General features: G+C 48.4%; 1 protein-coding gene across 1 annotated transcript in view; it reads right to left on the bottom strand.

The window, feature by feature from the left end:
- Positions 1-13,646: 13,646 nt before the first annotated feature.
- Positions 13,647-14,846, bottom strand: part of PI16 (peptidase inhibitor 16) — a 6,400-nt gene continuing 5,200 nt past the window's right edge. Inside the window, exon 5 of the mRNA XM_010584619.1 lies at positions 13,647-13,795. Coding sequence (XP_010582921.1) covers positions 13,653-13,795 — 143 coding nt within the window. The 3' untranslated portion in view covers positions 13,647-13,652. The remainder of the gene's footprint in view (positions 13,796-14,846) is intronic.

Raw genomic sequence — 14,846 nt, 5'->3', positions numbered from 1 at the left:
CTGTGGTGGAGGGTGGGATTCATCTGTGCAGCTTGTTGGCTTCTTCAGTAAGGCTGCTAACTAGGAGCTCAGCCCTGTGCTTTAGGGAGAAAAGCGTTGGGTGAAATGCTTCTCTGCTCCCTCAGGCTGTAGGCGTGCCATCTGGATGGGCAGTTGTGTTGGTCCATGCAAGGGCATAAAGACAGATAAAAGTCATGGAGCTCGCGAGGCGCTTTGCAGGTGTGAGGTACTACTGGTAAGAGCCAGCCGGTCACTGGGCAGGCAGGGCTGCCTGCAAGCCCCGCTGCCTGCAGCACCGCTCAGCCCCATCCTCCGCTGCTCGCACAGCCTTTCGCTCCTGCCGGTGTGCTTGGAGGGACAGGGACAGTCCTGCACCCCGCGTTATGGGCAGGTACCAGGCAGCTGCCCGCACTGTCCGCTGGCGTGCTTTGAGAGCAGAGGGGCGTCGTTGCAGGCCAGCCCGGACCCTGCACAGGCCTCAGCCATGTGGCACCGTTTCTGAGGCAGGCTTGTCCAGACAGAAGCGAGGGAGGAAACCTTGGATCGCTCCTCCCTGGGTCTCCTCGCCGCAGGTGCTGTTAGGATCCGGATTGTAGAGGCCACGCTGCCGCCGAGCAGCCGTCCCCAAGGCCTCCCCGCCTGCTCCGGGTTCCTCTCCCCCTCCCCGCGGGTGTTATTTACACCGTTTCCTGCCCAGGGAAGTTCAGGAGTTTGACGTTACCGGGTTGGTTTCCGCTCTCCTGCCTGGCTCCCATCGGGAGCTCTCGCAGAGCCCAAGCCCTGTGGTGCCAGCGGTGGCCGGGTAGGAGCCTGTCCGTGCCAGCGGGCAGATGGAGGTGCCAGCCAGGCCCAGGGAAGGAAGCGTAACCCCTGTCAGGCTGGACAACTCAAGCTCAACTGGCCTGGGAGGGCTGGAAAAGCCGACCCCATGTGCATCCCTCCGCATCGGTCCTGCTGCAGGGCTGGACGGGGCAGCTCAGCCCCGGTGGGAGGAAGGGAGGACGCGCCCGGGCATCGCTGCAGAGCTTTTGGGTTCCTGCCGAATCGACGCCCTCCCCTCTCCCTCCCTCTCCCCCCCCATCCTTCCCGTGTGCTCCCGCCTGGCCTGCGTCTCTCCTCCCTTCCCTTCTCCCTCCCATCCCGCAGCAAACAAAATGGCTGCTGCATGGCCATTTTGTTTTCCGTCTGGAAGGGGGAAGCCAGGACGCTGGAACTTGGCTCTTTTTTGGAGGCTGCGGCCATGTTCGAGCCCAACTCTCCCGTCTCTACGTGGCACCGGCTGTAGCAAGAGAGAGAGAAAAAAAAAAAAGAAAAAAAAAAAAAGGACCTTTTGGAACGAGACCAAAGTCAGAGGCAGAGAGTGGGTAGTTTTGGCGTATGTTGAGCACTGAAAATGCCTGGAATTGCCAAACTGAGCTTTTGTATTAGCAGCGTAAGGCTACTCGGTGCATGCAGAGTCGCGGGGCTGCACGGTATAGCCGGACGGAAAGGTTTGTTCGCTATATTCAATAAAACAGCCCTCCTTTCTTCTGTATTTATAAAGTACCAGAGAGCACTGTTGTCTAATTTGTTTTTGGACAGGCGGATGGTTTTACACATCGGCTTGGTATGATTAGAGCCGGTCATTGCCGGCCGGTAGCATTTTAACCTGTTGTGTGTCCTCTTGTTTTTGGTGAATATGAGATCTGACCTTTCCACTGATCTGGCAGTGCCTGGATTTAGCTGATGTGATCCAGAGGATTTTTTTTTTAGGGATTTTTGATTTGTTTATTGCCTTCTTGCCTTGAAAGTTTTCATCTCAGGAATACAAAATCTTAATTTAAATATTAAAAGAAATAGCTGTTCTTGGCTTTTTAAGCCCTTGCTTTTCTTACAAGGATGGAGCTGTACTGTGATAACAAGCTGTTTACTGCACCAGTGTGTGTAATCCTGCACACGTTAAGGTGTGATACACGACAGAGATGCCATCAACAGTAACATGCCTTGAAAGTTTAAGGGAACTTGGTGGCGTTACCATACAATTTTGCGCAGAAGCATGGCAAAAATACCAGAACATGCGCCAAATAAAAGCGATTTTTTTTTTTTTTTTAAGTGATTCTGCGTTTCCTTCAGTAGCCTGGATGTCTTGGAGTTAGTAGTCACGTCTCTTCGTTCACGGATGCTCGGAGGAGATCTCTGTCCAGTTGCCTGGGGGGTGGATCGGGATCTGATAAGGCATCGGTGTTGGGGTGATCGTCCTACCTTTCCTTGAAGGACTGCCCGGACATCTGGAGAGAAGCAGACACTTTCAGAGAGGAGCTGGGAAGGAGAGCAGAAAGAGGTGAAATCGCTTTTCTTGCACAGAAAGGTATTTGCCTCTATATCTGCTTGGCTTGCTTACAAACGGACAATGTGTAGAATTGCACGGGCAATGGTGGTCCCGGAGCCGAGGCTGCATGTGTGGGTGCTGGGCGGGCAGTTCGCATTGCAAATTAAATGTTTTGGTCCAAATCTATGGTAGGGGTGGACGTTACCTCCTCACCTCTCATGAGCAGCTTTTGAACTAAACATCAAGAAGGAAAACAGTATTGTGGAAGAGTTTTATGGAGTATTACAGGAAAGGATCTTCTTTAGATTTTTTGAGTTAACCTATAGAATTGAGTATGGAGCAGGTAAAAATAAACCAAAAAGATATTTTTTCTCTTATATCTCTTGATTTTTAGTATTTTGGAGAAATTACTCTATGAAATATCAATAGCGCCTCTTTTACTTTTATGACAAAAATTCCGGGATTTCTTTTCCTTCAGGAGAGTGTAAATTATATGCTAATTTACAAGGAAAAATACATGAACATTTAGAAAAAAACATTACCTTTGTGGCCACCTCTAATAATGGATTTATAAAAGATAAGTCGTGTAACAAGCAGGTTATAGATGCATATATTATAGATAACAATACCAGATTCATTAATGATGATCCAGATGTTTATAAACATCTGATAGGACTCGAAACAACCCCTAACAGATGAGTAGCTATTTATTAAGATACCTGCTAATTGTTTAATAATAAACAAATGCTACAACAACACTGATATGAAATACTATCCACATCATTAAAAGAGCGTGGAGGAAAGCATTGCTGAGACATGGGGGCTGTTGTAGGAATGAACTTTAAATATTTTTACTTCCATTTCCCTTTCCCTATTTGTAGCACCTTTGATTAACTCTTTTGAAGCATGATATTTTAATATCGACTCCAGGATCGGCTGTCTGGGAAGACGGTTGGCCTTGCTTTTCTGAGAGGTTCGCCTGGCCTGTGAGAAGTTAAAAGCAACTTGTCCTCATGGCTAGTTTGGCAAATGTCATTTTTTTGCTTTCCAGTGGCACGGGGTGCGTTCAAGATGTTTTTTTGGGCCGTCTGCTGCTTTTTCTGTGAGCGGGTTCCTTGCTGCTGGCCAGTAAAGTCATGTAGCTGCAAATGGTGCTGTATGCGGACACACGCCCTGGCAACGTTGGGGACCTATTGAAAACCTTCCCCATCTCTTTTTGTTTTCGCTTATTTGGGGTTTGGTTTTGGGTTGGTGGGTTTTTTTGGGGTTTTTTTTTGGTTTTTTTTTTTTGCCTGTTTGCTTTTTGTTTTTCCACTCCAGCAACGTGGCAAGGTGAGGACATGAAGTCACTACCGGCTTCCCTACAGGCAAAGCTAAGGAAACAAAATGGCCGACGGTCAGCCATTTTGTGCCAACACAGCCGGCTGGCTGCATGCAGACTTCACGTTGGTCGGGGCTGGTTCTGCCCCAGTCCAGCCCGTGCTCCAGGAGGCTGAAAAGCCTCTCAGAGACACGGGGCCCTGATTTCCCACTGAGAAGTCCTGCCTGTCCCTGGCACATTTTGGCACCGACGCGCGGGACTGCGGCTATACAAAGGCTGAAAGCAGTGTCTGCTTTTAAAGGAGCGACTTTGTTGTTTTATGGTTTCCTCCTCCCTCCTCCCCCTCCTCCATTTCATTCAGTGCTCCTTAATAAACCAGATCAGCTCCTCAAAGCTTCGGAGCCTTTCCAGCTACTCTCCGAGGCAGGCTCTGTGCCTCCCTGTTTTAAAGGCAGAGACTTGGCCATGCTCGGGCATCTTTGCTCTGCAGATGCTTCGAAATTTGGCGGGGGGGGGGCACCCACTTGGGTTGTCTGCTGGGGGTCTGATCGGCTGGTTACCACGAGCTGCCCCGAGCCCTGCTAACTGAAGAACAGTTGTAGGTCACCTCTCCCTCCCAAAAATGAGTCTGAAAGCTGGACTGGAAATGCCATTTTTTTGCCAGCCTGGAGGATCTTGCTGTGAAGAAACACATTAATCTTTTACCTGCCAATTTCTCACCCCTCCAAGCACCTCTAGACAGCAGGACTCTGCTGTGGCATGCTCTGAGCATGGGGACCTTCCTGCAGTCTCTCACAGAGGCTGACCAAGCTTTTACATAAAAACCAAGTTTGGCTAGTTTTGAAGGACTGCTGTGAATCTGGGAAGGGAAAATTGCAGTGCCACTACCTTTAGATCTGCACAGAAAATGGTGTTTTTGAAAGAGGTCGAGTTCTTAGCAGTCAAGTATCCAAAAATCTTCAAAAGCTGGGCTTAAATAACTTAGAAGGCAGTGAGAGGCTTTGGGGTATAGACTTCTGACTCCTACAGACCCTGTTGGCTATTTTATCTAGGATTTTGCATAGCTACATCACATTCAGGCACTTGTAAATGTAATGCTTCAGCAGTGATATGCTAGAAGGGAAGGCTTCGTGTCTGGAAAGCAGAGCAGAGCTGGAACGCAGCTCACTTTGGCAATTGCCATGGGATTTTTGCTGAAAATCTTGGTAGATACGCAGTTTGCATATATCTTATGGCTGCATGGATATATGACTTATTCATAATGCCTCTTTGTGAAACTCCAGCGGGGTTTTACCACTGAGCTGTTATCCAGTATGTGTGTGATCTTCTCTCTCCCAGGATCTATGATTCTCCTGCAGATATTAAAACGGAACATCACTTTTTCCCTCTCTGTCAAAGATAGTCAGGAGAGGTGGATGTTGACCTGCCCTAACCTGATTAGTCTGGCCCAGGCAAACCATTGCCCTGGCAATGCGTCCAGAGACTGGAGCAGGACTTCCCAAGGCTATTTCCAGTGTCAGCTTTACCATGGCCTTGCTGTGTGGCCTTTGGCAAATCCGGTCATCTCTCTGCTTCTCTTTCTTTTCCCATCTTTTGTCTTGATACTTAGACCACAAGCCATCCAGGAGAGGGGCTTGCTGTGGTTGCAATTTGTATAGCGCCTAGCACAAACAAGTGTGACAGTGATACTAAGGGTAGGATGGTCATAGTGATCCTTACCGGGCACAGTATTTCTAAATACTCCTGTTTGACTCCTTTCTTCATGGATCCTGGCAAGATCAGGGTTGCAGAGTCAGCAGCTGGGTATTCCCAAAACCTATACTCATTAAGACAATTATTATAATTAAATCTCCTGTTTTCAGGATTACTTATAGAAGTCAGAAGGGATTTTTTTTTTCTCTCCGTGTATAATTAGATCTGTGTGAACTAGGAGTTATTTAATGTAATTTCCCACCCACAGTTTGATATTGGCCCAAACGCCTATTCTCTGCAATGGTATCAAGAGTGACCTTTTAAATACCTCTTAAATATATCTTGCTTACATGCTTAAAATCATATAAGCCATAAGACTGGGAAACAGGAAAAATTGTTCCTCTAGGTCGGTTGCCAAGAGTCTCTTCACAGAAGATGAGCGTCCTCTGCTATAGGTATCACCTGATGTGATCATCTGGGCCACCCACTTCCCCAGTCCCCTACCATTGCAGCGACTGCTGGCTTTCTTGCCGCCATGATCCCTTCTGGTTGATACCTGTGGCACTATCTTAATTTTTGGGAAGCTGAAACACTTTAGTTTAAAATAACACTTCTGTCTCTGAGGAGGCAGAGTGACCTGTGACAGACTGGATGGACCTTTGCGCCTGATTGTAACCTCAATGAAGCTCTGGCTGGTGTTGCATGTGCTAAGGAGGGATGTGCAACCTCTGTGCATCACTTTCTATGCCGATAAAAGAGGAAGAATAATATTGCCCATCAGAAGGCTGTTTGGGATGCAAGGTACTTGGCACTGTGGATAGGCTGGGTACTTAAATGCTATAGAAATCAGTCCTGCAACATTGATTTTTTGACATTGTTTATACCCTGTCACACTAGGAGAGGCCTGGGCCAGATGGTCTGGCACAGTAGGTCATCCCTTGTGAAGGCTGAGTTTGTCAAAGGAAATTAAGAGAATTGCCTGGTCTGTGTTGAATGCCAGTGAGAAGGACTTCTGGACAGCTCTGCAAAGGAACAGGGACGCTTTCCAAACCTTGCTGCAAAGATATCCTTGTACCCCAGGCCATCCTAAACTCTCACCTCAAGGATCCCAGCTACAATAGTTCACCAAACCTTTGGGAATCTCACTTATTTAGGCTGTTGCCTGTTAGCTGTGGAAGCACAAAGCATTAGGCAGCCTTTGTCCCTTTGGGGACTTCTGCCTTAGCCGCTGCTTCTCCCATCATAATGCTCAGCAGATGTCTGGGGAGGCTGGGGACACCTCCTGCTGAGCTCTCATGGGAAGTCCTCCTTTGGGTCTCTGCTGTGCTGCACACGCAGCCCGCTTAATGCGCTACTGGTGGCTCCCTTTTTGTTACGGCTTTCTTTAATCTTCAAGGGGAATTCTTTCTCATTGCAAAAGAACCTCACACGTTTCTTTTAAACTACCAACTTAATACCTTGCATCTGTATTTGGGTGTACAGAGAACGAAAAATTCTCAGAAGGTGAGCCAAGGGCTTGGGGGGAAGCCAGTCTGTCTCAGATCCATGCTAATATTGCCTGGCTGTGCTATAGCATTAAAGGGACACCAAGCCTGCATGTTGCACTCATTTGTTTAGGAAATGAGATCTGCCTTGATGTACTCGATACCATTACATTTGCAGCCTAAAAGCTTCCTTGTACTCAGTTATTTCTAATCTGCTCAATTCCCTGGAGTGCATAGCAGCTAAATTGATGGATTCTCTTATCTGGTCTGGCAGGTTTGTTCTAGATATGCTGTGTGTTCAAGAGGTGATGTCAGCCTGGCTGTATGTTACTCGGTATTATTGCAGTTTCACGAGAGCCATGCTATCTGCATGTATGGCCCTGGGTTCAAAGGGGAGGGCTGCTGCTTCTATAAGCCCTTGGGTGCATAAAGTTTGCAGATGGCATGATTGCCAAGGATTAAGTATAGTCCAAGTGGACTGAAGGAGGTGTAAAGAAGGAAAGGATGCTCCAGGACAAGGTTGGGTATGAGACTCCTTTTCCCTGACATCATGAAGTCTGATGAATTTTCATGCATTTCTCTTCACAGGAGGCACAGAGCAGCTGATGCCGGGATAAGGATCATCTCATCGCCTTAGACTGCCACGGTTGCAAGCTGTCCTTGAGGCTGAGGTAGTAGATTGAATAGTTGTGGAGTCCTATCCTCCCTTTGAGCTAACTATACAATCTACTGTCTTTCCTAAGGAGACAGTCAGGTCTTCAGTTCTCTTCATCTACTTCTACTGCAAGCATGGAGGCAGATGGTACAAGTAATGCAAAACCAGCAGTACGGCCATGAATCAGGCTAGACCTCTGTACTGCTCTGTGGAGGTGAGGTAGTAGGTTGTATAGTTTGGTGGGAGGGATTTTATCCCATTTCAGGTGATAACTATACAGTCTATTGCCTTCCTTAAAGAGCAGCAAAACCACTGGAGGACTGGCTCAGCCACAGAGCTCCTGAGGCATCACTTCTTTCTGTTGAGGATCCCAAAACACAGCAATGGCATTGTTGAACAAGTCAGTGGGTCTTCTCTTACAGCATTCAGGATTGCATTCTTCCAGGGACTGCTCTGTGCTTCAGTCATACGAGCATGGAGCCACCTACTTAGAGAAAATCTACCTCTCTTACATTGGTGCAAGAGAAACAATGAAATGAGTTAGTGCATCAGCTCTTGGTGTTCAATCCTATTCTTTTTTTGCAGGCGATGGGCTCAAGTCGTAAAGGGTTTAAATGTGCTGTTCTTTTCTGCTCTGTCCTCAAGTCTGGAGGGGAGTAGATACTTTGGTACAAAGAGGATAAATCTGAGCTTGCGATTTAAGTTTGTTGCACCCAGTTCTGAAGTTTGGGTTAAGAACTAGATCCAAGAGCAAGCTTAGTCTGTGGACTCAAAGCCCTGGGAGTTGATCAGATTTGGCTGGTTGGCCCCTGCTTAGGAAGTGCATTCTGTTTTGGATAAGTTCCCAGCTCTCCCACAGTATAGAGTTAGAGGGTGGTTCTTTCTGATTTGATAATCCATATCAAACTAACTCACTTATATGCAAACTCTGGTGAGGAGACTAGGGGTCCTGTGTATTTACATAGAATAAGCCGATGATTTAGACTAACAGCCAGTCCTACAGGGGAGACAGGTAAGGAAGAGATGTGAGTAAGTCCTAATCTTTCTGGGTTCTCCCAGGCAGGTAGCACTGTCATCTGACAACAGACATATGAGAAGACAGCATGCTTCAGAGCTCTGGCACTCGACAAGGGACAGGGAATCGTTGTTTCTTCTCTTTCTTAGGAGCAGATGGGACTATATCTCTGCCATATTCCAAAGTAAGTAGGATCAAGAACGTGAGTGGAGCTGTAACACGATCAGGGCTGCATCAGGTCTTCAAGACTGAAGGACATCTCAGGCCATTTTCACTGCCATCTCACTGTCAGGGAAATGCATGAGATCCGAGACATCGGGGAGTGAGGGCAAGCAGAGGACACCTTCTCAGATGAATTGGGAGAGAGAGAGCTGCAAAAAGAAATTGGAGCCCTCAAATTTCACCCTGAGCAAATACACAGGGAGACCCAGACCTGACTGCTTGAGCCATGGGACTCCTCAAAATGAAGCAGCTTGTTTAAGGCTCCTCTGCTTCTCGGGATGGGGTGTAGCTGCAGTGAGGCTGGGACGTGACTTCCTCAGGCTGGGCAACAGCTGGTGGGTGGGGATGCCGCAGTGTCTAGTGGCGAAGGAATGCAATCCTCTCTCCATAAATCTGGCTCTTCAGCAGTCCTGGCGACTTGCTGTGCAAAACTAGAGCTTGGTCCTCTTAGATGCATTATTATCCTCTAGCAGCTTGCTGAGGGGCAGGGCTCCTACCCGCAAATTGCTTGGAAGGTACCAAAATAGCACCATGAGCATGGGAACAGAGCGGCACATCCACTTCATATTTAAGAGGTATTCCCTAGAAAAGAACTAATCCTGTGTGTCCCAAATGAAATCAGTTCAGTCCCCCTCCATTGCATTGATGTTAATGCAGAGAATCTCAAGCAGTGAAACTGTGTGAGCTGGAAGCCATGAATAAAATATTACTGGAGATACTCTCTTGTGAAAATAAACTTGTTTTGACTTTTTTAAAACAGTGTATTTTTTACTGCCTTGAAGTGAGCTTGGCTGGTGAATTGGGATCTCTAGAGGGGTGGCCAGCGTTCCTGACTATGTGTCACTGACCAAATTCTCCATTTGACCAGAATCCTGAGCATGAAAGGGGAGCCACAGCCAGGACATGATGAGGATGTGGGGCAGATTGGGTTGGCTGAGCAGCTGAGACCATCCCTTTTGGCTGTCAGTAGGTGCTTTCCTGGGCCAACCCAAATCCTATTGTGAAGCCCTAACCTACTTCCTCACCCTCAGTCAGCTCAAGGGCTGCAGGTTGGGCTTCTCTCTGCCTTGGATAGTCCTCACTATAAGTATGTTTATAACTCTGATACCAGCAACAGGAGAACACAAGGACTTCCATGCTCCACTAACCCATCATCTTGTCTCCAATAAATCACAACTAGGGCTCAGAAACCTGCCAAGACAATATTTACTTTCCATAATACCTCCTGGTATATGGGAAAGGGCAGCCTCTGCCCAGGAGGAGAGTTAGCAGGCTGTCCGAGCTTCTAACTATGGATATTTGGGACACCCAGCTAACTCGCTGGCCAGGATGCCCAGGCACGTCTTAGCAGGGCAGCCGCAACGTGGCAGCAATACCATCACTGGCTGCAATGGCAAGGGGGGCAGGCACCTTCTTTTAGCAAAAAGCAGCCAGGAAACAAGAAGAAGAAAGGTGGGTCCCCAGTGGCACCCCCAGGGACATTGTGGGGTGAGAGTGCTTTCAGCCCAATTACTCAGAGGGAATATTTGGCAGCGAGGTGGACCTACCAGCATCACAGCCCCAGTTGCCAGTCCCCCAGGATGGTGTACATCCTTGCCCCAACCCACCATGTTCAGGGGAGCTTCAGGAACATGAAGCTAAGTGACCCCTCACTCAACCTGCAGCAGGCACATCCCTCTCCCTGCTAGGAAAGATGACCCTGGGTTGTGAGAGGGAACTAAGCAGGTGGGGTTGATGCAACAGCCAAGCCTCATAAACACAACAAAACTCCATGCTTTTAATCCAACTGACTACAGCTGATGGTTAAATGCCTCCTCCTCCTCCCACCACACACAGCTATGGGGCTGCCAGGACTCAGCAATTTCTTTGCCAGGGTCTTGGCTCCTTTGCCCCCTAGGAGTTGCCTGCTGCGTCACCTCGATGCCAGAGCATCCTTCATGCTAACCCCAGAAATGGAATGGAAATGTTGCAAAAATCTCCCTTGATTGTTTTGTGTCCTCCCCTGTGCACCACACCATGCCCTGCCCTTGCCATGTGGTCACCTTCTCTCCTTCCTTAATCCCCCTAATTTAGGATTAAACCAAACCAACCCAAATGCCCATGCTGGCAGGGCTCAGCCACACTGGCCTGGGTGCAGGGGGAAGAGGAAAGGGGATTTGCTTTCTGGTTTTGAATTTTCGTTACAAGGAACTCTATAAATAGGTCCTTGCACAACTGCGTGTCTCCAGAAGTCAAAACCTTAAGGAAAACTAAAGTCAACAGTTTTTACAGGGGTCACTAGCCCCCAAACCACGATAAAATATTTAAATCCTAGAATTATTTTGATGGGCTTCTGCTAATGCTGTTAATCAGCAGCACTGTTGCTCCCAGCTCCATGATGGCTCTCAGCAGGGTGAAGGATCCAGCATTGCAAAAAATCAGGTGTTAACCAAATGCTCTGATTTTGCTGGGAGGAGAAATGCTTTTCTGCTCTTTTTATTGTTTATAGGGAATTAATGCTACATTCTCCTTCACCCAGATGCAAAAACAGTCGCGGTCCTGAAATGCTCTCCCAGCTCCATCGCTGCCTGAACCCTCACCCCTTACAACAGCCTAACACCAGCCGCTCTGGCTCTATTTCAATCATCTGTCCCTAACCCAAGGCTGGCTTTTTTTCCCCGAAAAAAACTCGGCAGCAGGAGCTCAGCCTGCAACGAGAGCATACAGCAGCCACAGCACCTGGGCGGGAGGTTATTTTTAATCTGATTCTTAACTACATCTGATGCTTGTGATTAAATAAAGCACTGAACTCTCTGTAGGGTTCTGCGTAGCGAGTTCAGAGCTGCCCAGTTCTCTGCAGTGTCTCTCCCACTGCCATCTGCCGGTCACCATTTAGCAGGGCTAGCGGGGACCGTGACCTAAAAAAACCCCACAGGCAGCTGGTTTCCTGTAAGAGAGCTGGTCCTGCTGGGCTCCTGCTGCAGGATTTCAGGGAGAAGGGAAACGCAGAGCAGCCTCGCCAAGCAAAGCAGGGGCAGAAGGATGGGGAAAAAGGAAGAAGCAAAGGTCTGATCCCAGCATTGCTCCTGTGCTGTGAGTTTATGCCTCGTGAGGCCCTTTCCCCACATGCTGCTCGCAGCTGGGTGATGTTCTGCAGTGAAAATGCTGCAGAAACATGGGATCTGGGGACACGGTCTTGTATTTAACTTCTTTGCTGCAAAGATGAAAAAGTGTGTGTTTGGGGGGTGGGAGAGGCTGGCTGCTGAGCCTCTCAAAAGAGGGAACCAGAAGCACTCCAGCCTCAGTTTTGATGTCTTTTTTTGCTCCAGGCTCTCTTCCTCTTGCTTTCCTTGCCCAAAAATTCCTGGTGGGGACACATTTTGCTTTGCACTCAGCTGGGTGCTTGGGGAACATTCCCTACGTCATCCTCAATCTCCTCCTTCTGCAGCTTTTACACAGGCTTAAAAATATTAAGTTGCAACCTTGCAAAAACCAGCACCCAGATGCTTTCGGAAAGCCAATAAAAACCTTCAGCACCCCCAGGAGCCACATTGTCTTTTAGCAATTCTACCTAAGCACACAATCAAGAGCATTTTACAGATATAATAAGCAGGCCCCTGGCCTCCAGATCCCCCGGCAAGACACTGCACGCCCCACAACAGACTTTCACAACAGGATTTATTCAGTGCGTGCTCTGGGGATGCACAGGACACAGCATTATGGGTGGAGGACACAAATATTGGCCTTCAGGTCATTCTCCACTTCATCTGTTTAAGAAATCAAAGGATGCAACAACCAGAGAAGGGACTGTATCTCCTAGTCCCTTCCACCGGTCTGCAAAGCTTGTCACATATTTAAAACACCTTACTGGGAATCCTCGGGTGAAGGGAGCAGAGACATGGGGGAATAAAACACACAGTGTCCTAGACAGCGAAAGTGGTCCTGCAACAAGTCCTGGAACCACCAATAACCTCTAACATAATTTGTTTGGCTCTCTTGAGCTCAAATGGTACCAGCACACGTGATGACTTGTTTCTCCACGACCAGGTTCCACCACACGCAAAATATATGTCAACTGGGATCTGTATCTAAATTCAAATACACTTAAGTTATGCAAAGAAGGAAGCCATGCAGAAGAAAGCTGTATGAAGGAGCTGGTAACTCCTCTTCAGCGCTGAAGGTTTTTCTTCTGTGCATGCACCTGTGTGCATGCACACGCGTAAAATAAAGTCATGGCAATGGACTAACTGTGGAATGGGTACATGCAACAGAGAGCAGAAGAGAGGGAGGCAAGGGTTGCAGAGTTGTGAGGAGGAGAAAAGAGTACATCTGGGTAGTACTGGCCATAGCTATACCAGAAACAGGAAGGAAATAGAAATCCTCTCCTGTGGACAAAAAAAAAAAAAAAAAAAGCCACTCTTTTCAGACAAGAAGGGAAGAGATGACGCTTCTTCAAAATAGAGACAAAAAGACACATTAGGAGGGGAAAAGAGCATTTTTGTTGGAAACTCATCCTGACAAACACCAAACCCAACCACCATGTCTCATCTACAGACAAACACCAAAACCAACGACCATGTCTCATTGCCACTTGGGTTTCCAAGTCATTCTGCTTTCCCTGGGGACATGGTGCGGCGGGGCCTGCCAGCCACACAGGTGCGTGGGAGAGCTCATCACTTCCAGTTTGGAAATGGAACAGAAGCCCAGGCTGGCTGGGAAGAAAGGAGAAGGGTCCAAGGTCACCAGCATTATGGCAGACACCCTCCTGCCCTTGGGTCTCTCAGGAAGGGGACCAAGTTCCCATGGGACTGCCAGCTGCCCCTGGCTCGTCGGGGCTGGAGCAGATAAGGCAGCATAAGAAGAGAGTGTGTCAACCTGAATTGTCCATGGTGTCTCCCAAGCCTACCAGGGTTGTGGAACAACCAATGCTGAAGAAAGCCTTGGTGACTGGTGCAGGGACAGCTGAGAAAGACCATTCAAAGCAGAAGGCCCACCAGGATGACACTGGGTAGGAGGAAGAGTGAAAGCCCCAGGCAGGTACTGGGGGCTCCAGCTGTGGGCTGATCCATGCTTGTCTGGTCTGAGTTTGTCTCCGGTTCTTCAGTGTCCGGGGAACCTGCTGGCAGAAGAGAAGAAAACCTGGAGTTACTGCGGAAGATCTGGACAAAAGAGAAACTCCCACTCATGCAGATCCAAGACACCACAAGGTGCGAGGCAGCGGTGCACCGATCCAGCGAAGGCATGACACAGCTGGTGAGTTAGTGGGGAGCAGGCTGTAAACAAAACCATGCTTCACGAACGAGACATCCAACCAGCCCCTTTCAGTGTTAGAGGAAAGAGTGAGGAAAAGGGTTGGTGCCACATATGAGAGGAGGATCCAGAGGACCAGTCTGATACTGGTTCCTCCCAAGCGCTCTCCATGCTGCTTGGGGATCACTGAACATCTGTGTGTCCATGCCAGGACAGACTCCACAATTACCTTACCTGAGAGGGAGGTCTGGAAAGCAGGGCTCTGCCCTTTTTTTTCTTTGGAAGATGATGTTAAGCGCAAGAAGGTAGGCTCTTCAGGGCTGAAAACCACTGACTTTGAGGGGGTTATGAGCTCAGCTTTATTGAAACCTAACTTGATCTCTGGAACAATTTGGCTGAGGGATGGAAGTGGACTGGAAAAGGCTGATTTCTCTTTCCCGTCCTCTTTCACACCTTTCTTTGTTTCTGGGACTGATTTGGGGCTGAAGGTTGTGCCCATGCTTCCTAATAAGGCCGGATCCTCTGTAGTTAAGGGGCTAACAGGGTCTCCAGTGTCTACCTCTACTTCTGGAGATACTGTGTAATCCACATCTAACGTGGGCTCAAAGGAAAGAGTTAGCCCAGTTGCCTCAGTAGGATTGGGTCTTTCTGTTTCAGTGGGTTCTGGCTTTGTGGTTGTGGCAGTTTTCGGTTGTGTCTTTGCTGTTGTGGTAGGTGCTGGTGTTGTAGTGGCAAGTTTTGGCTTTGCTGATGTTGCAGCAGCAGGTGTTGGCTTGGCTGTAGCGGTGGTAGGTGTTGGTGTGGTGGGTGTTGGCTTGGCTGTAGCTGTGGCAGGTTTTGGCTTAGCCACAGTTGTGGTAGGTGTTGGTGTGGTGGGTGTTGGCTTGGCTGTAGTGGTGGTTGTGGTGGGTTTTGGCTTG

The sequence above is a fragment of the Haliaeetus leucocephalus genome, unplaced genomic scaffold, assembly GCF_000737465.1.
Source record: "Haliaeetus leucocephalus isolate CR32 unplaced genomic scaffold, Haliaeetus_leucocephalus-4.0 Scaffold1000, whole genome shotgun sequence".
Taxonomy (NCBI): domain Eukaryota; kingdom Metazoa; phylum Chordata; class Aves; order Accipitriformes; family Accipitridae; genus Haliaeetus; species Haliaeetus leucocephalus.
This window is presented reverse-complemented; position numbering and strand designations above follow the sequence as displayed.